This window comes from Uranotaenia lowii, chromosome 2 (assembly GCF_029784155.1).
Source record: "Uranotaenia lowii strain MFRU-FL chromosome 2, ASM2978415v1, whole genome shotgun sequence".
NCBI classification, from domain to species: Eukaryota; Metazoa; Arthropoda; class Insecta; order Diptera; family Culicidae; genus Uranotaenia; species Uranotaenia lowii.
Window position 1 is genome coordinate 26,574,925 of NC_073692.1, and position 23,268 is coordinate 26,598,192.

At 29.9% G+C, this 23,268-nt stretch overlaps 1 protein-coding gene across 4 annotated transcripts in view; it reads left to right on the forward strand.

Moving 5' to 3' along the window:
- Window positions 1-3,280: 3,280 nt before the first annotated feature.
- Window positions 3,281-23,268, forward strand: part of LOC129743840 (protein Shroom) — a 384,017-nt gene continuing 364,029 nt past the window's right edge. For all 4 annotated transcript variants that reach the window (XM_055736051.1, XM_055736053.1, XM_055736054.1 and 1 more), the window contains exon 1: window positions 3,281-3,490. In XM_055736051.1, coding sequence (XP_055592026.1) covers window positions 3,433-3,490 — 58 coding nt within the window. In that variant the 5' untranslated portion in view covers window positions 3,281-3,432. The remainder of the gene's footprint in view (window positions 3,491-23,268) is intronic.

Here is a 23,268-nt window from a genome sequence, read left to right on the forward strand (position 1 = left end):
AAAATGACAAAAATGACAAAAATGACAAAAATGACAAAAATGACAAAAATGACAAAAATGACAAAAATGACAAAAATGACAAAAATGACAAAAATGACAAAAATGACAAAAATGACAAAAATGACAAAAATGACAAAAATGACAAAAATGACAAAAATGACAAAAATGACAAAAATGACAAAAATGACAAAAATGACAAAAATGACAAAAATGACAAAAATGACAAAAATGACAAAAATGACAAAAATGACAAAAATGACAAAAATGACAAAAATGACAAAAATGACAAAAATGACAAAAATGACAAAAATGACAAAAATGACAAAAATGACAAAATTACAAAAATGACAAAAATGACAAAAATGACAAAAATGACAAAAATGACAAAAATGACAAAAATGACAAAAATGACAAAAATGACAAAAATGGCAAAAATGGCAAAAATGACAAAAATGACAAAAATGACAAAAATGACAAAAATGACAAAAATGACAAAAATGACAAAAATGACAAAAATGACAAAAATGACAAAAATGACAAAAATGACAAAAATGACAAAAATGACAAAAATGACAAAAATGACAAAAATGACAAAAATGACAAAAATGACAAAAATGACAAAAATGACAAAAATGACAAAAATGACAAAAATGACAAAAATGACAAAAATGACAAAATTACAAAAATGACAAAAATGACAAAAATGACAAAAATGACAAAAATGACAAAAATGACAAAAATGACAAAAATGACAAAAATGGCAAAAATGGCAAAAATGACAAAAATGACAAAAATGACAAAAATGACAAAAATGACAAAAATGACAAAAATGACAAAAATGACAAAAATGACAAAAATGACAAAAATGACAAAAATGACAAAAATGACAAAAATGACAAAAATGACAAAAATGACAAAAATGACAAAAATGACAAAAATGACAAAAATAACAAAAATGACAAAAATGACAAAAATGACAAAAATGACAAAAATGACAAAAATGACAAAAATGACAAAAATGACAAAAATGACAAAAATGACAAAAATGACAAAAATGACAAAAATGACAAAAATGACAAAAATGACAAAAATGACAAAAATGACAAAAATGACAAAAATGACAAAAATGACAAAAATGACAAAAATGACAAAAATGACAAAAATGACAAAAATGACAAAAATGACAAAAATGACAAAAATGACAAAAATGACAAAAATGACAAAAATGACAAAAATGACAAAAATGACAAAAATGACAAAAATGACAAAAATGACAAAAATGACAAAAATGACAAAAATGACAAAAATGACAAAAATGACAAAAATGACAAAAATGACAAAAATGACAAAAATGACAAAAATGACAAAAATGACAAAAATGACAAAAATGACAAAAATGACAAAAATGACAAAAATGGCAAAAATGGCAAAAATGACAAAAATGACAAAAATGACGAAAATGACAAAAATGACAAAAATGACAAAAATGACAAAAATGACAAAAATGACAAAAATGACAAAAACTACCAAAATGACAAAAAGGACAAAAATGATACAAAATGGAACATTAATGATGCAAAAATGACATAAATGATACAAAAATGACATAAATGACACAAAAATTAAACAAAAATTACACAAAACTGACACAAAAATGAGATAAATATGACATAAAAAATGACAAAAATGACAAAAAAATGACAAAATAATGACAAAATAATGTCAACAAAATGACAAAAAAATGACAAAAAAAATTTAAAAAAAAAAAATACAAAAAAGTTACCCAAAAATGACAAGAATGACAAAAATGACAAGGGTCACAAAAATGACAAAAATAACAAATATTCCAAAAAAACAAAAATCTAAAAAAATCTAAAAAAATTACAAAAATTACAAATGTTGCAAAATTGTTAAAAAAGACTTTAAAAAATTAACATTTTTTTAAATCGACCACCAACTTTGAACTCCGACATGAAACGGAAATTGTTAACTGCAGTTTTTGTTTGTTGAATCCCCGGATGCAAAATAAAATCCTCAAAGAAAGTTGAGGGGAAGCAAATCCATAGCTGACTTATTTGGCACCTCCAACGGAATTTTCTCATGGTTGGTAAAAGTACAAACGAAAACAGGAAAAAAAAATCTTTAAAAAATGACATTGATTGCAGCCGACCGATAATGTCATTGTCGGTTCAATTGCCTCTCATATGTTCACAATTGAAGTATATTTTAAGCAGGCTGGGGTGGTCCTTAAAGACTTTTCTTTCAAATTTTGGGGATGTAAGCTGTAATAGCCAATTGGGCTAATCAACCGAATTTAAGCAAGAGGTTTAGGTTTCAAATCTTAAACTTTTTTGAAAACTTTTTTTCCGAAAAAAAATTGAGCTCCACCCTTTCTCACTGTCAGCAAATCGACCAATCCATTCAGTCAATATTTACCGTTCATTATTTATCACCGAGCTGTAATGTAAGTAGATTGCCGATCGATTGGAGGCTCCTCTGAACTCTTGATTGTAAAGCAACCAGATTATGGATGTTTTTTTTTTTTTACTTTAATTCAAGTGTGACTTTTTAACTCATGTTTACCGAATTTATTGGCGTGTTCAGGCAAATATTTACCAATCGCTCGCGACAACTCGCGGGGTGGTTTTGTTAAAACCTACTTACTTTTTCTTTGTGCGCGAAGTCAAGAGAGTTTACATATGCTTGTGGATTCTGAGGGACAAAAAGCTACAAAACTTATGACAAGCCGGGGTTGTAAATTTATTTCTGGCCAGCGCGTTCGACTTCGCCCGGGTTATTCTCATAAATATTCGATTGCAGAAATCAAAAGCCGGTTGATCGAGTGGCGTGAAATAAAAGCAAAGTAAAGTAGGGGCACAAGAAGTTCTTCAGCCCAGATCTTCCGGGAGAGATATGCCCATTGACAGTATTCGCTGCTGGCAGAAAATGATTCAATGAGGCGTTCCTCTCCTTAAGGTTTATCGCTGCCGAGGAATCGCCGCTGCTTCGAAAAATGTTCCGAATTTATGACTTCTCCCCAAGAGTTGACAAGTATTGTACCGAAAATAAGTATGAAGTATCTTCGATCCAGTTGATTGAAAGTGAAAGTTTGGAGCTCAAGGATCCTTGCTTGTTACGACTCTTTGTGTGTGGTTCTTGATCTTCGGATTAAGGATTTCGGATTGGACCTGCCTTATTTATGAGACCTATCACAATACTTTTTCATACCTTACGACCTTAATCCCATTCCTCAATAATGATGTTTTTTTTCTCAGGTTGCGGCAGGATAGTGAGCTGTTGCTGTCTCGATCGACCCACAACTGGTCCCAGCAGGATTTGCAGCAGCTTTCCGGTTCCAGCAACAGCTCGATCGCCGATAACAACAGCTCCGAGAGCACTTCCTCGACCGAGACGCTCAAGTGGCATGGGTCGATGAGCGACGTTTCGGAGGCGAGTCATGTGACCGGAATGTCAAACCTGTCCGGTGCCGGTGAGTAAACGAAATTTGTTCAATGGGCTAAGCTAAGGTCAGCTAAGGAAGGGGCTTCCCTTCCATAAAAAGTGAGAATCTTTAAAAAATTAAACAAATCATCCCTGACACGAAAAATCCTGTTATACCAAATTTCACCTTATTCCGACTGTCCGTTTATACGTGATGGTTTCACAAAGAAAACGCCTCCATTTTTATATAAACACTCAGAAACGAGATTCCTTATCTTACTTAAATTTGAAATTTCCGAGAAATGAAATCAGCTCAAAAGCTCATTGATAGCTTATTTTGAAAATAATCAACACTTTATATAATTTTGATTTTTTTAATTAAAAAAACTCGGAAAGTGTGGCCCTTATTTCCCATTTTTGTTGAAATGGAAACAAATAGGAACTGGCAAAAAACGACCGATACCACAATATGCGTTTAATATGCAGGATGAAGGAGATGAATGGATAAAAGTTGAAATTCATTGTCCGACGTGATCTTGAAATCCAATATGGGGGCTTCCATTTAACTTCAAAATGCTGTAAATAGCTAAATCACATAAATCACTTAAACCACATGAACCCTTGACAATATGGCTATTGAGTGAAAGGGCTCAACAAGTACATAAAAAAAGATAAAAATTTATCAAAAATATGTAAAAAATCTGGATTAAGCACTGAAAAAAAAATATACCAAAATATAACCAATGCATAAAGGAAAAAAAAAGTGTAAAAACCGCGAAGAAATTCAATATCTGCCCTCCTACACGAACCAAATCTATGAACATATACTTTCTTTTAGTGTAAATGTCCGGAAAATGGATTGAAAATAGTTTCAGTCGCCACACAAGCTAACGGACGGAGATATAGTGGCGTTTTACCCCATGTTCTCCTATATTTTTTAAACAATCCAGAAAAAACTAATTTGGACTGGAAAATTTTGAAAAACAATTTTTTTACCTATTTTGTGTGATTTTTTCCGAAGAATCGAATGAAGGCTATTTGAGCCACCGCACGCATCGGAAATTTGAGTTATGGCTGTTTTACCTTCAATTCCCCTACATTTTTCAAATAGTTCAAAAAAAGCATGTTCGGGCTTGAAAATTTGAAACCCAATAGGACGTATCTTGTGTAATTTTTTTTTCCCGAGAAATCTAATGAAGGCTATTTGAGGCACGTTTCGGAAAATGGAGTTATGACTGTTTTTACCCTCAATTCCCCTACATTTTTTTAAATAAATTCTGGAAAAACCATGAACGGACTTCGAAATTTTAAACCAAAAGAGGCTTGTTTTGAGTGATTTTTCCCAGAAATCGAATGAAGGTTATTTGAGCCACCGCATGCATCGGATAATGAAGTTATGGCTGTTTTTACCCTCAATTCCTTTACATTTATCAAAAAGTTAAGAAATAAATCCATTTTCCGAAACGTGTGGTGGCTTAAATAGATTTCATTCGATTCCTCGGAAAAAATCACACAATGTAAGTCTTATTTGGTTTAAAATTTTCAAGTCCGAACAGTTTTTTTTTAATATTTAAAAAACTCATAGGATTTAAAGTTAAAACAGCCATAACTCCATAATTCGGAAAAAAAATCAAACAAAATAGACCTCATTGGTTTCAAAGCTGTCCGAACAAGCTTTTTCTGAATTATTTGAAAATAATTAATTGGTCAATCTTTTCAAAATATTCTAGAACAAATTAATTTTTTCCTGGATTGCTTACAAAATATAGGAGAATTGAGGAAAGGCACTATATTTCTGTTCGTAAGCTCGTGCAGCGTCTAAAACTATCTCAAATAGATTTTTTGGACATTTTCACTAACGGAAAGTATATTTTCATAGATTTGGTTTAGGTAGAAGGGAAGATATTGAATTTCTTCGCGATTTAAACACTTTTTCCCCCATTGTGCAATGTTATAAAAATAAGGAAAAATAATGGCATAAATATAACGAAACTTTGGCAAAAATATGTAAAAACTATGACTAAAATTTTACAATGAATTGACAAAAATCTGAAAGAACTATGACAAAAATATGACACACGAATAAGTGACAAATGACAAAACTTTGAATAAAGTACGACAAATTTAGCAAAAAACAAAATGCGAAAAATATGACAAATATAACAAAATTATGACAAAAGTATAGAAAAAAATGACAAGAATGACAAAACTATGACTAATTTTTTTTTTTTTTTTTTTTGAAGAGAATTGAATCCAACTGTGTTAGATGAAATTTCAGGGACTAGATAAGAGAAAATCGATGTGGAAAAACATGCGAAAAAAATTCGACCCACCTCTGGGTCGCAATTTAAAAATAGGACTATGACTAATGTTATAAAAAATATGACACAATTTTGAAAAATATGCAAAAACCTGACAGAACTAAAATTAGGACAAATGTTTGACCAAAAATTTACAAATATGACATAATAATTACAAAAAATTTACAATAAAATCATAAAAATTTAATAAACATATGATAAAACTATGACAAAATTATGAAAAAGTTGCAAAAAATATCACAAAAATTTGATATTGAAATGAAAAAAAAAAAAAAAATGATAAATATGCTAGAATATGAAATATGAAAAAAATGACAAAAATGACCAAATTATAACAAATTTCATAATTTAGTAGCTTACACAATTTCAAAATGCTTTAAATAACTGAAAATCGCATGAATCCTCTACAATATGGGTATTGAGTTAAACGGCTATAAAAGTACACAAAAATGACAAAATTTAAAAAAAAATCAAAAATCGGAAGAAGCTCTGTAAAAAATATAATCAATGTTATAAAAATAAGACAAAATAATGACAAAAATATAACAAAACTGTGGTAAAAGTATGAAAAAACTATAACTGAAATTTGACAATCAAATGACAAAAATCTGAATGAATAATGACAAAAATATGGCACTCTAAAAAGTGACAACAGTTTTGAATAAAATACGACAAATGAAGCGAAAAATTAAGCCATAAATATGGCAAATATTAAAAAATTATGACAACAATATGAAAAAAAAAAAAATAGACAAAAATGACAACACTTATAAAACATATGACACAATTTCGAAAAATATGCAAAAACCTGATAGAACTAAGATTAGGACAAATATTTGACCAAAAATTTACAAATATGACATAAAAGCTACAAAAAATTACAATAAAATCTAAAAAATCTGATAAACATACGGTATCAGTTGCTTAAAATATGCCAAAAATTTGATTTCGAAATGACAAATACATGACAAATGTGACAAAATTCTGACAAAATTTTATCAAAATATGACAAAATAATGACAAAATGATGAAAATGGGATAACAATATAGCAAACTAACAAAAATGAGTCAAAAAAATAGCAAAATGATGACAAATACGGCAGTAAAATGACAAAAATTTGATAAAATATGACAAAAATCCGAAAAAATAGCAAATAGTAAAAAATATGACAAATGACATAATAACGACAAAGTAATGACAAAATATGACAGAATTAAGACAGGGTTTGTGATAAATAAAGTTCAGTTGGCACGTCAGTTGCCTCCTGGGACGATGTCCATTAGTTCGAATCCACAAGAGTAATTATCGAATACAGTTGTACCGGATAAGTTTTCCAGTAACTTTTCGAGAAATTCATCATTGATATAAGTCGTGAATGAAATAAAGATGTTAAAACGACTGTTAATAAATCAATACAAAAGAAGATAAAACTATGAAATATTTTTAAAATAATAACAAAATTTTTGACAAAAATGACAAGAATCTGGCAGAAATATAAAAAAGTTTTGTAAATTTTTCGGTCATGCTTTTTTTTTTGTCTAAGCTTTGTCATATTTTTGTCATATTTTAGTCATTTTTATCTAATTTCTATCACATTTGTAATATTTTAGTAGCAGAGGTCGGAATTAAAATGCTATTCGCTAGTTAGTTCGCTACATTTTTATTTTAATATTTATTTTTTAACTTTATTTCTGGAGAACTTACGGCTGAAAAAACTCCATCACTTTATAGAAGATAACATTGACCAGCATTTTTGTTTGAATAATTGCACATAGTAGAGTTTGTTTATTATTTTTTTTCAACAGAAATCCCGTAGGAAAATAAATTTGTCGACAAAAAAAGTAGCGGACTAGTTAGCGATTAGCGATTTAACTGCAGACACTAGAAAAAAGCTTATTTCAGCATTTTTCCTTGACTGATTACTTGTGGTGACGTTTGTCTATCTGCCAGTTCAAAAGTTTGGTGAAAAAAAATAAATGAAAACATTATTTATCTAACAAAAACGGGGCAGACAAATTAGAGATTAGCGCTTTAATTCCGAACACTGTTTAGAAGTATTGTCAGATGTTTGTAAATTAATTGCAAAATTTTGTTACATTTTAAACTGACAGAACTTTGACAAAATTACGACAAATGCAAAAAACATAACAAAATTTTGACGAAAATGACATAAATCTGACAGAAATATAAAAAAGATTTGTAAATTTTTTGTCATATTGTTTTTCAGTCATAGTTTGTCATAATTTTTTCATATTTTAGTTACTTTTGATAAATTTCTATCACATTTGTTTTTTTTTTTGTAGTATTGCCAGATGTCTGTAAATTTATTGCCAAATTTTGTTACATTTCAAACTGACAGAGCTTTGATAAAAATGCGACTAATGAAAAATAATTTTGAAGAGAAATAACAGAAATTTAAAGAAGTCTTGTCATAATTTTTTTTGTCAAATTTTGTCACATTTTAGAAACTTTTGTCAGATTTCTATCACATTTGAAGTATTTTTGAAGTTTTGTCAGATATCTTTAATTTTATTGCCAAACAGTGTCATATTAGTCATTTTTATTTAGTTATCATAGTTGTAATTTTTTTATCACTTTTTGTTTTCTAATAATTTTTTTTTTGGTTTGTTTTATTTGTAAAACATTTGCCATCTTTTAAATTTTCATAAATTTTTTTAATATTTTGAATATGGCTTCGTCATTTTCTTGTCATATTTATCAAATTTTTGTCATATTTATCAGATTTTTGCCATATTTTTTTTTTCATATTTTTGTCATAATTTATTCTTGATTTTTGTCATTTATCACAATTGTCACATTTTTCATATATTTTTGTCAGAATTTTGTAGCTTGTGTTGACATAATACTGTCATATTTTTGTGATATTTTTCTATCATAATTTTGATATAGTTTAGTTAGATTTTACTTATCATGCGATTTTCAGTTATTAACATTTACAATATGACAATATTATACCAAATCAAATCACGAAACTCTGACTAAAATATGGGAAAAAAATAACAAATGCGATGTATTACAAAAATAGACAAAATTATGACAAAAATATGAGAAAATTATGGCAAAAATATGATTAAAATGACAATAAAATAACCAACTAAAATATAAAACAAAATGAATGATAATGTGACAGACGGCAGGAATTTCACAAACAAAAAATGACATATCTATCAAACAAAATTGTCAAAATGTTGAAAATAAAAAATTAAAACAAAATTTTGATAAAAATTTGTATAAAAAAAGTAAACGATTTTAGAAAAAACTTAATTAATTCTGGCTACACTGTTAAACCACACAAACTTGATAGCTTCAAAATTTTAAGTTTAAAGACAACTTTGTAGAAAATTTTGAAGCACTATGACGCAAGTGGAAAAAGTTACAGGAATTTTAGTATTACTTTTATTTTTTCATATGTTTTCAAAGGAAAATTAGAATCCCGGGAATTGTTCAACTACTTTTCTCAATTGTTTGGTATCTTCGATATACTGTGACAATTATCTCACACAACTGATTTTGCAATCATCATGTATCTCAAAAATTCTTACGTTGATACGGGGAAACATTTTTTAAAACTTTAATTTTCTAATTAAGACCTGCAAAGCTAAAGTCTCTTTAAAAAAAATTAAGCTTCGGATTAAGAAAAGAATCTCTGTGCAAGATTTGAATATGGTATACAAGCAAGAATTTTTGGTGCAATAAACTTGTATCTTCGTATTAATTTCAGAATGAGCTTCTCAGAATGTCCAGTTTTATCCGGGTTTTCTCGGATATTCAATACAAAATTTGGAAAAAAGTCCGGTCCGGCTAGGTTGCAAAGATTTCATTGAAAATGCCCAGATTTATTCATATAATTTGCCAAATTTTTTGAGCAAGTTTTAAAAATAATCATGTTTCTTTATTTTTATTGAGTAATTCATAAGTTTTCACCAAATTTGCCCGAATATTTCCCGGATTTTCAGTAGACAATTTTGAAATCAAACGCCCAGATTTTGCAGGGCCCGGATACTCGCTAAAAAAAATCTGGCAACCTTATTTTAGAAGGTACTTCGAAATATTACAGTATCGAAAGCTTTTAAACAATTGAAAAACTGTGAATAAAATTCTAAAAACTTTAGCATTCCTTTGAGTGTTTTCAGAGTGGTTCAAGTAATATGATCCAAAATTTCAAAGGTAGAGATTTGAAAAAAAAAAATTGGAGCTTTGTTCTATTTTCGGATTTTTAAACTTAGCGTAATGAAATTTTGGGCCATTTTTGCTTAGTCATAAGATTTTAATTACATACATTTAATAAAACAAAAACAACAATTTTCATATTGATTCGATTTCAATCGATACTTCATGTTACTATGTATGCTGATTTGTTCAAGATTTTAAGAACTTTATTTACATACTTTTACGTTTGAAAGCAAAATGCTAACTTTCAAAAAATATCTGGAAATCGCCAAACACAAGATTTTAAAAACGTGTTCTCTCGAGCAAGGCTGTGAAAATCTCAGGAAAACCCATAGTTTCACAGATTTTTAAGCTTAAGTGAATAACAGTTTTAATTCCTGATTCTAAATTTTATTGATTTTCTTAAATTAATTTTCTTAAATTAATTTTCTTAAATTAATTTTCTTAAAAATAGGGTAGTGTTTTTTTAACTGATTTATGACAATAACAATGTGGATTGTGGATAGTTTACAAATAAAGTAACTCAATTTATCGATTTTTGGCTTGAATTTTCAGTGTACAGATATTGATTTTATCATGAAATCTGAATTTTTGTCAATGACATTGATGCTGAGTCATTTTGATAAAAATTTGAAATCGTTTATATTATTTTACACCCCACATTTGTGATCTAATACTAAAATAAGGTACGCCTATATGTCAACTGTCACCTACTGTCTGCGAATGTCTAGAAATCATTTTTCACTCAATCTCCAAGGGACGCAGCAGACAATTTTTGGGTCCTTTGAGCCGGATTGTACTCCGATACAAAGTCGATGTAGACACAACTTGAATAAAACTTACTCACATAGATACTTTTATCAAATTTGATAAACAACTAACTAAATTCTGAAACATCCGAACTAGATCAATTTTTGAAGTGAATTTTTTAAATTTGATAAAACTATACAAATGTCATTGTAAATCTTTGTCACAATTCAATAGTATTTTGCAGAAAAGTATTCTTCTTTAGTAGTAAATTTTTCAATGAATGCATTGAAAATGACATCGCTTCAGTGTCGTTAGGAAATTCCCTGAACCAACTTTCGGTTTATAGTTTATTGCGAAAATAAAAAAAAAATCAACTTAACTCCCTCGTTAGAAAGGATGTGGGCAATAATTATTTTACAAGCTAGCACCAACTTGTGAAAACATTCTTGAAAGTTTAAAAGTTCACGGCAACGAAATTACACGTCTTCGTCGTTGTCGTCGTCAGCACCAAAGCAGCAGTTCTGATTTAGTTTGAACTAAAGCTCTCACTGCCCAGCAAATTCAGCAGATCAAAAATTGCTCTCCTCCACAAACGTATTCCGCCCGTTAATAATTGTATGACAAATGTTGCTGCTGCTAGAAGCAGCAGTGTCAGAGTCAGAACATTTATGACCCATTAGCCCCAGCAGTGTGCAGGGGCGAGAGAGTGCGGTCATAAATTTGTCCCCTGCGAGGGCGCTCGATAATTGGAATTTTGCAACCAGCATCATACAGAGAGCCGGCAGAAGATGCCGGGCAATCTGTCAGCCTGAAAGCAAAAGATTTTCTTCATCTGGGTGGTCCTTCTTCGACCGGTAGAAGCGACAAATGTGTGAATTTTTTGGTTCGTATTATTGAAAAGGTGCAATTACCCCTACCTCGGTCAACATCCGTCAGTCAATGAACTTGAGGGATTTTATATTAGTCTTAAAATCTTGAGGATGTTAAGCTTTTTTTTAGGCAGACCTTGAACAAAAAAGGGGTTACCTCATCGATGATCCGAAACAACAGGTTAAGGCATATTGCCAGAAGCAACACCACCTTTTGTTCCATCCAGGACTTGAAGTCTGACCATTCATCGATTCGAGCCTCTCAAGCTGACCTGAACTTGACCGCGCGCAGTAATGATCGATAACAAAGAAAAATTCAAGTAGAGCGCGCGAAAACGATTGAATGAATGGAATACTTAAGAAGTGTATTCGAAAAAAAATGCAACACTTTGATTTGTGAATAACTTTTGAATGCATGGCGTAAAATTAATTAAATTTTCAGCAAATCTGTTTAGTTATATATGTAATGTTAACTTTTTCAAAAAAATTTGATGACGTTTTGTCTAGTGGTTTTGAGCGTCCTAAAAAGGAGTTTTCAGCCTGGTATTTTTGGGCAGAACTCGTAAGTACCACCTAAAATAACTACACTATCGAAGCCTGCTTTTAGTTTTTTTTACTTTCTGAAGCTTTATTACCTTTTAAATAACTCAAAATTTTTAATTTGGATAAATTTGGCTGACTGTCCTCCATCGGCACAAAAACAGCATATTTGACTTCCAATCACTCCACCGCAGTTTTTGCGTAATAGCACGATTTCATATCAAATCAAAACAGAGTGTAAACATTGTGGGACCTTTTGAAGTGCTATGCAGGAAAAATGGTTGCATTTGGAGGAAGCCTTCTTTGTATATTTATCCATTCATCTTGTCAATTGTGATAAATAATTGACTGATTTGCAGCTTCCACAGATCGTCCGCCTCATCGAGTACATATTTTTTTCAATGTTGTCTCCTTGATTAACTTTGGAAAATACAAGCGAGACTTGTCATCGAAAAGTTTCTGGCTGGAAAACTTACAGGTGCCCGCAAAAGAGTTCATTTTGCTGTCCATTACGATTTTTTTTAAATCCAGAAGGGAAATCCAAATATTTTGCGCATGGTTTAACCACCGTTTATTGTTTATTTTCCGGTGAACAGCTTTTCTACCTTCTAGAATTGAAATCCAGGCCAATAAGTCAACTAGATGAAGTAGTCGAAACAATTTACTTTTTTATCACTGCCTCCATTGAAATTTCGGATTGCTCTTAATGAAACCTTTCAAATTCCTGAATCAATCATCTTTACTTTTATTCGAATTTTTGTTCACTTTGAATTCGAAAGGACCCCTTAAACGATTTACATACCATATGAACTTTGGTCGAATAGCTGATTTTCAGCTGATTTTGGGACTCTCATTGGGATTTCACTGAATTTTCATGATCCTGCCTAAAAAAATTTGTCAATAAGTTTCTGTATTACACGCTATAATACACTTGACAGATTGTTACCAAATTTTGCACACGTACATATTACATGATTTGATAGTATCACTGAAAATTTATCAATCTCGATCCATGCATTCAAAACTTAATCACAACACTAAGTGTTGCTTTTTTTCGAATACACTCCTCAGAGCAAAAACTATAAGTAGAATTAAATTTGTTTTGTAGTAAGATAATATAATTTTGAAACCTCAGTAGGATGTGTCAAATGGTCTCAAAATTTGCTTTTAGTCAAAATGAATGACAGAATATAATAATAAAATTATTATTTTTTGGTATTTTTTTCAGAGAGTGACACTTTTTTGGTTTTTTTTATTGAATATTTTTCTTTCTATGCCGTGCAAAACAATGTATGAAACATTCTGGAAAAATCTCACACTTCAACTTTGCCGATTAAAGAGAAAAAAGTTATTAACGTCTAACAGATTGTTCTTTCTTGAAAAGAATCCAGCAATGCCGTCAAATTATCAGAAGCAAATCATCCAATTGTTCTTGGTAGTATTCTGGTGAATCCAGGGTGGTCAGCATACCGGGAAAAAACGGGAATTGAAAATAGCACCGGGAAAACCGGCAAATAACCGGCAATTTGAAATCAAAACCGGGAAAAACTGTCACCAAAAGAAATCACGTTTCCTCTTAATATACTCACATACCTAATAGGAAAGTTCATCAAAAGAATTTTTTTTTCAGAAGCTTTAGATACAAATTGGTCAATTTTTTTTTCTGTTATGGTTCAACAAGAGATGGAGTTGCATGTTTTTGTGTCCCAATTGAGTTTTTTCTTTGAATATTAGAAATAACCAGCCATAAGAGTCCGAATTTATAAAATCTGTTTCAAATAATTAAATTTAAAATATAATTTTGACCTTTTATTAAAATTGAAATATAATATGTATTCAGAAATAAAATTCATATGTGATTTGTCGACTTTCTATGGATTATTGGTATACTTTTTCGGTCAGCAGTTTAACAAAAACGACTATTACTTATAATTCCATCATCAAGAATCGATCAAGAATTGAAACGTTGGAATGCTAAATAAAAAGCCGTTGTTGCTATTTATTACACTGTTAGCCGAAAAAGTATCACACAGAATTTATATTCAAAATTCTGATAAGAGTTCCAAAATCTGAATTTATTTTCGATTTGAATTCGGGTTCAAGTTCAGGTAGAAAATACAAATTAAGAGATCGGATTGAAATTTCTATTATTTATACAGGAGTCCGACTCAAAATGCAGATGAAGAATTCATATTCAGAATTCAGGTTTTAGGTTAAGATTTCTGATTAAAAAATCAGACTAAAATTTCAAATTTACAATTTAAGAAAGAGATTGAAATACTATTTTCAAAGAAATATACAGCTTCAAAATCAGAGTCTGTTTTGAGAATTTCTGTGGAAAAGATAAACTTTTGACAAACAAATCAATTTATGCAACTAAAATTAACCTAGATTTTAAACCTGGAAACTTAGAATAGAAATTAAAAATTAAAATTCTTTTTTCAAATTATAAAGGATTTTTCAATCCTAAATTCGAAATTTTTTAATCACTTCTATTTTAAACGACATGTCGTTTGGAAGCTCTAAAACTCATCAGTTCTGTGTAAAATCGATATTGATAATTGATGAGCTAATAAATCTGTATGAGGCCTTCAGAGTCAAAAGGGAATAAGTGCAAAAATGTTAGATTTTAAGTGAACACCGTAAATCTTTTATTCATATTTCAAATTTTGTGTTTTTTTCAGATTTCAAGAATTTATTTTTATATGTTAACATTCGAAAAGTTTTTTTTTTAAATATACGGAAAATAACCACACATCACATCTGTAATGCTTGTTTTTTCGAAATTATACCCCTTTGGATCGAAAGGCCTTACAATTTCCATAAATTTATGTTGCCCTCGAGGATTCTGGAGAAGCTGAAAAAAGCTTATTGCTAAGAATCAGCGCCTCAAATAGAAAACAGTTGTTAAATCTTGACTCTTCAGAAAGGGTAAATTTTGTAAACCTGTGTTAGCAATTGAATTTAGAATAAAATATTGAAATTTAAATACGATTCATTTTCTTTTATCTTAAAAAATTGTAAAATGACTTTTCTACGGTATAGAAAGTATGTATCTGGGTATGTTGAAACCGGAAAAAAAGATTAAAATCTTGATCAGGAAAACCGGGAAAACCCCGGGAATTCGATTATGGACATCCGCTGGCCATCCTGTGAATCAATCTACATGGAATTTTCTATCATTTGAAATAAAAAGTTTTTACATTAATCACTACCACTAAAACGAAGGGATTCAAATTTACAGAATAATGTTCAAATCACATTTTGAATTAAATTTTTGCATTTCCTATCGTGCTGTTCCATGGAGTTACCTTAACTTATAGTTGATTTTTTGAAAATCCATGGCCTCTGCTGGCTTCAAACTTATGGTAATTTTTTTGTCAATGATAAAACATTATATTGATTCAGCCCAGGAATTTTAAGTCACCAAATTCAATTGCTCTGATAGCTTGAACAATATTTTTGTTCACTGGATGATTTACTGTGATGTGATGATAACAAAATCGCATACAGGATTTGTTATATATCAAATTCTCATTTCAGTTACTTTACCAGAAATTGAAAATTTGGATCATAAATTTCGGCTTCGCATGGTATTTCAGTTTTATTTTATGTGTACGAAAGTAAATAAAATTAACAGTTAACAATTCATTTTACAATCGGATTTTATAATGCAAATGCAATTCAAATGTCGGATTTGGTTCTAAAAAAATATTATTTTTTCTATTTTTTTAAATTTTCTTAAATTTTTCTTAATTTTTTTTTTGTTTTTTCTTAAATATATTTTTTTTTTAAATATCTTTTGGAATTTATTTGTTATTGGTTTTTTTGAATTTTTTTTTAAATTATTTTTTTTTTCAAATTTTTTTAAAATTTTTTTTAACTTTTCGATTTTTTTTTTTAATATTAAAAAAAAAATTAAAATTTTTTTTATTTGAATTTTTTTTATTTATTTTTGTTTTTTTTTTTATTTTTCTTTATTAATTTATTTTTTTTAATTTTTTCTTCTATTTTTTTTAATTTTTTAATTTTTTAATAGTTTTTTATTTTTGAATTTTTTTGTATTTTTTTTTTTAATTTTTTACATAGTTTGGATGCACCTTTGTAATTGTGAATTCAAAATACGATAAAAAAACAGCAACTCTAAATCCAAAAAAATCCAAATTCAGATTGAAAAAAAATTAAATGTTTTTCTCGAAATAAATATCCAAATTTACAATCGGACTCTCTTTTTAGAATTTCGGTGGATAAAATAGAGGAATAATAGAGATTTCTAGAAGTTTCATCCGGGTTTGCCCGGATATTTAATCTAAAATTTTGGAAAGTCCGGATCTGCCCGGTTGCCCTGATTTCATTGGAGAAGCCTGGATTTCGCCCGGGTTTATCCTCATTCTCATGCTCAAATCAAACTTTAAAAAACAAAATTCGTTGTTAAAGTTTTTCATAAATGCATCCAAAACAAAATTTTTGAGCAAGTTTTCCACAAATAATCATGAAAGGTTTTTTGAAAGCCTAAAATACAATTCAAAATCGGCTGATAAATTTTGATTAAATTTTTTTTCAAGTTTGTTTTCTTGATTTTTGAGTAATTCCTAGGTTTTGAGCAGATTTACCCGGTTATTGCTAGGATTTTTGGCCGACAATTTAGAAATAAAATGCCCGGATTTTGCTAGGTTTTTAGTTAAAACAGTCCTGATTTGTTCCTGGACACGTGCTGAATAAATTCTGGCAACCTTAGCAATTAAACGCAATCTTTCTTTCTAGCTTTGGAACTTAGAACTTCAAATTTAAATTAGCAATTGAATTAAGAATTCATATTTGACATCAATGGATCAGACTTTCTATACGAAATTTATGCTCACAATTAGAACTGAAAATTAAAAGTTTAAAAAAATAATTTAAGTATGGGTTCAGTATAAGCTATTTTTTAAAGTCCAAATCTATTGATCGGGAAACAACATTTTTGGTGCCTAAATTTCCAAACTGTTTTTGAAACAATTTGACGCTCTGAATTTGAATCAGTTGTCTGATTTTGTCTATCACTTATATTTTAGGTAGATGTCGTTTAAAAAAAATTTGAATAATAAACTTTGCACTAAATCATTGGTAACTAATTGTTCGTTATCCTGTATTAGAAACTGTAACTGATTTGTATCCAATTTCAATTCAAAGGGAGATTGAGATTTATCCTAGACATTATAGTTTCAAAGATTCAAAGCTTAAAAAACAAAGAAAATCTAAATTTAGAAAAAAAAATCCTCTCTGTGGGACACTTTTGGCCTCTTGATTTCAAGATTTGGATTCATTGAAAAATTTTGTTGAAAACCGCAATAACTTGTGGTTTTTGACAACTTAATGCTTTAAAAACAAGCTAATATCTAATTTTGGGTTGCAATTCCTTTTAATGTTTTATGCTGAAACTCTCATATTTTACCGAACGGGAAAATAGCAACAAAAATAAATCGGAGATATTTAGTTAAAATTTGAGGAAACGATTCAATGCCAAACAGTGTTACTAATTTGCATCTAGTCGATATCGGAACTCAACATCAAATTGGCTTTTGTAAAAATTTTTCCTTAAAATTTCGATGTGTTGACAACATTTAAATGTGTTTATCCAAAGGAAGAATGTGAACATCTTTGAAACATCGTGTCATTTTTTGCTTTTTTTTTTCTTCAAAAAGTAGCTCTCCTATGTTAAAAACTTAAAAGATCGATCTATCAGAGATTGATCGTTAGGGTCCTATTTTTCAGGACCGTTAATTTACATCGTCCTTGAAGATCAATTTTTCGCTGAAGTTCGAAACAACTTTTGATCAACAACACGTTTAACTTAATTTTTCCGTAACCATTTATAATTTCTTCGATTCGTTTGAGTGACAGACGTTTTGTTGGATTTTTTTTCCTCTAAATATCAACAACACTGCTTGGCAGAATTTTGTTCAACCCACACACTCTCTATTAATTGGCTACAATTCATAATAAAAATAAACAGTTCAGCAGGATATTGTTCTGCAAAATAAACTACACTTCCTGACAGTTTGAATGGAGAAGAAGCTCTACAGGCAGACAGCCAGTGCGTGGGTATGCAAATTCCAACTACCTTCTTTAATAGCTCTCGCAGCTGTTTAATTTTTTTCTATCCTAGAAATGAATCAAGATACTTAAGCCAATGGTCATAACTTAGAATCCACATTGGAACACGAGAACACGTCCATTGTGTGTTATTGCGAAAGCGTAAAATATGCATTGTCCTCTCATATGGGCGTAAACATTCCTCTAATGAAAACGAAAACGTCTACGCCATTTCGAACTATAGATTATTGAATTTTAAGGTTGAAACTATGAATTGAGTAGTCTAACACATTATGGAAGTTGAATGTTTCTGTTTTCCATCTTTGTCTTCAACTGTCTTTGAACCCTCCATCAGCTCATAGAACTTCAACAAGTCCAACTTCAATAGAACCACAAAGATTGGTTCGGATTGGACACTCTCGCTTTCAATCGATCAATTCAAGCGTCGTCATCGATCTTTGGGTCGCAACGGAGCCAGAACCTGCGATCCGATGAACGAGAGCTCAATGTGCTCAACGGGGCTTCAGATTTGGTCTAGTTCTATGGCTCGGGTCCCTCAAGAGACAGAACGCCACAGACAAGAAATCGAAACCCGCAGGGGGCGTCCGTTGTCCGCGAGAGAACAATGAATCAATCAACGATTGATTCTGTACTTCAACGGCAACATACGACAACAGAATCGATTTCTGATGGTTCTTTCTAGAGTCTTACTGGCGAAACTGACCCAAAATAGCTTAGGCATCTGGGTGTCTTTCGGGTGAGATTTAGGAGGTTAGTCCCCTTAGCAATGCATCAACTTAGACGACGTGATCTATGTGGCTGGAGATTAGCAGAATCGATGTGGCCCCCAGGGGAAGGAAAACGAGCGTCAAGAACTACGAAGGAGTTACGGTTCAGCTCAAGTCACAAAAGGGTACATCGATCAGTCAGTGACACAATCCATCAACAAGGGTGTTAGATAATATTTGATTCAGGTTGGGGTTGATCAGTTCGTAAAGAAAAAATCATTCGCTAAAGAGGCAAGAACAATATTTTATCACTAACCAGAAAGATTATGTTTTTAGGTTTAAGATGAACGAAAAAAAAACTAAGATCATCCCTACCCTATCTGAACTACTATGCAAATGGTCATAAATCTGGAGGTTAATCGTCGTTGCGAAAAATATATTGGATGCAATCTTTCAATAAGTACGCCTTGTCCCTTTTGGGCAACTTCTGAATGTTTTCTACTTGAAAACATTAAGGTTTGAGATTGATGGCTGATTCAGTATGAATGGTGACTAACCAGAATCTTCGGGTTGACTTGTTTATGATTTGTGAATTTAGAAAATGAAGTTCTTTTAATTTTTGTTTGTTTTCATTGTTTGGAACTTTCATTTCAACATACTTTGATTTTTAAACTTTCAACTTTTTTTTTGCAAATGGGTATAGCTAAGAAGAGACCGAATTGACCGAACCTCTTCTGATTCTTTTTAATATGTCGTTAAATTATAGAAAGGTACCCAAATTTTGGAAAAAAAAATCTTTTTTTATTCCAATTTTCAAGTCCAGAAAAAAATCAGATATACGAAATTATCGAGGAATAGCTATTTTGTCTTGCATCCCCAAACTCTTTGAATCAAAAATAAATGAAAAAATATATCAACAAGTAAAAAATATTATAAAAAGTAAACAACACGGTTTCTTAAAAGGACTCTTTACAGCATCAAATCTACTAGAATTCGTTACATACGTTATCAATTCTATGAGCAAAGGTTTTTATGTTGAGGCTACATATTTATACCGACTTTAGCAAAGCCTTTGATCGCATTTACATACCCCTTTTAATCTTCAAATCAAATAAAATTGGCTTTCATCCAAATCGCCTCTTTTGGTTGCAATCATACTTAATCGGTCGAACACAAATCGTTCGTTTCCAAAACGAATTATCCAAATCTAAAGTTGTAACCTCTGGTGTGCCTCAGGGGTCTCATTTAGGACCTCTCCTTTTCATACTGTTCGTTAATGACATTTCCTATATTCTAAAACCGATTGAATACCTAATATACACCGATGATTGCCAGAATTTTTTAAGCACTTATCTTGGTTTTTTTTTATCTAAAAACTTTCCAAATCCAGGAATTTTATTTCAAAATTATCGAACAAAAATCCGGTCAATATTGGGGCAAATTTGTTCAAAACCCAGGAATTACTCAACATAAATCAAAAACAAAAATGGAAAATGATTTTAGGATTTCAAAAAACTTATCATGATTATTTTTATAAAACTTGCTCAAAAAATTTCGCTTTGGGCGCATAAATAAAAATTTTTGCAACACAATTTGTTTTTTTTTTTGTTGTTTTGGCAAACAATTTGAATAAATCTGGACAAATTCATTGAATTCCAACCAACCGGGCCGGACCAGACTTTTGTCAAATTTAGTATTAAATATCCCGGAAAACCCGGATAAAACCGGGCAATCTGGCAACCTTAGGTATAGCAACTACTGTACAGTAAAATAAGTTTTTCTATTTCAAATAACACCTCTGAATAGATTTGAATTCGTTATTCTGAGTTATCACTAATCAAAATTATCAATTTTTTTTAAATTGTTAATTTATTGAGATTCTGTAGATTTCTACAGAAAAGTGATTTTAAGATGCAGGTAGATGTTTGTGATAGATTTAAACTAAACATTTTTATGGAATGTCACAATCTATAGAATTAACGACGATTTTCTGAAAAAATTTTTTTTTCAGCAACAAAAATACCATGGATCTATTTGATTTAATCCCCAGACTATTTAATGTGACTAATAAAAGTTCGAGATATTTTGATCTTTGTTAGTGTTGTTTAGTGTAAACAACAATATACGTTCAAGAGTTGAGGTTTTATTTTAGATTTGTTACACCTTTTTTTGTTTTGTTGACTAAAATGATAAAAAATATTGTTTTAAAATATTTTCAAAAATTACAAATATGACGAAAATTGAGACAGAAATGAAACAAAAATGAAACAAAACTGTATCCATTATGATAAAAATGTAAGAAATAAAATTGAGACAAATAAAAAAAAGGGAGATGAAATAAAAACAAATAAGAGAGAAAAGTAAGGCCCTTGAAGCCTCATAAGGTATAAGTCGAGGTTGCCAGAAACTGGTCCTAGCAATTCCGGGATTTTTTTCCCAAAAATCTGGCAATATTCGGGCATTTGATTCCAAAATTTTCAGCTCAAAATCTGGGCAAAATTATTAAACAAAAATCAAGAGCACTTGAAACAATTTTTTCATCAAAACACATCAGTAAATTTAAAAACGTATTTATTTTGATAAAATTTGTCAAGAATTTTATTTTTTTTCGAAAAATTAAAATATTACAATATCCCGATTTCAGTTTTTTGTTCGTCTTTTGCAAATAAAGCGAATAAATCCTGGCAAAATTCGAGCTTTTTTAATATAATCCGGGCTACCTGGGCCGAACTTTTCCCAACTTTTGAAGCAAATATCCGGTCAAGTCCGGACAATCTGGCAAACTAAGTGTTAATGAATTAAAGCTTATTTTGTGAAAACACGCTATTAAATTGTTGTGTTTGATCATTTTTCATACATTTTATCTAAAATATTTATTATTTTTTCGAACGTTGAATTATCTAAATTGTGTCCTAAAAATCTGGAAAAATCATCAAATAGTTTAAAATAGAAGAATCTTTTGGCCATATAAACTCAAAATCGATCAAATTTTCACTTACACACCCTATCGGATCTGAGGGCCGCATGTATATAAATCACAGAAATATGAAACAAATTTGAGAAAAAAAAACTCAAAATTGAGATTGAACATAAAATAAAAATAAGACAAAACTTGAGATAAAATTAAGACCGGAGTGAGACTATAGAGAGACAGAGTTAAGATTAAATGATACATAAATGTGAAAAAAAAATTATTTAAAATAATTTAAACTAACATGAAAAAATTACTATAACTATAATAATAATTATAAACTATAATAATAATACAATAAAAAGATTTCTGAGTTATTGAACTATTGATGAAAAATTAATGAACTTCAATGAAGGATCTAGCATCCTTAAATAAATGATTCAGTCTCCGTTTTTTCGCTCTACGAAAATGCTACTATAATTTATGTTTTTGGACAAAGAAGTTTGAAACTACATGCTTTCAGAATTTGTTAATAATGACGAGTTGGTATTTTTTTTTCAAAAAAGTAATGATGAAAACTAGAAAACGGAATCAAGTATGCCCATTTTCTCCTACTGTTAAAGATTTCACACAATGCGATTGGTATTCGGCAGTTCTGTCAATAAATTTCGAAAAGCGTTTTTAGATTATTCCGACGTTTCGATGCTGTTTAGCATCCTGCAGGGAGTTAATCGGATCGTATCACGCAAAATTTGAATGCTTATGTGAAGTTTATTGCCAACTATTTTCTTTTTTTCCCCCTGTTTTTTTTTTTTGTGTCGCAGCTCTCTCGAAATCAGCTTTCATCAATTTGGCTCCAGGGGCCTTTTTTGTCATTTTTCCATTTTTCTTACTTTCTGTAATATTTGTCATTTTCGTTATTTTTTTTATTTTTGGCATTTTTGTCAAAAATGACAAAATGGCAAAAATGGCAAAAATGGCAAAAATGGCAAAAATTGCAAAAATGACAAAAATGACAAAAATGACAAAAATGACAAAAATGACAAAAATAACAAAAATGACAAAAATGACAAAAATGACAAAAAATGACAAAAAAAAAGATTTGAATTCGTTATTCTGAGTTATAACTAATCAAAGTTATCAAATTATGTTTTAAATGGTTAATTAATTGAGATTCTGTAGATTTCAGGAAGATCCTTATGATAGATTAAGACTAAACATTTTGATAAAATTTCAAAATCAATAAATATAATGGCGATTTTCTAAAAATCACTTTTTTAAGCAAAAAAATGTCATGGATTTATTTGTTTAATTCCCAGATTATTTGGTGTGAAAAAATGGAAAATGGCGAAAATGATAAAAATGACAAAAATGACAAAAATTACATTTTTGTCACTTTTGTAATTTTTTTCATTTTTTTCATTTTTGTCATTTTTGTGAT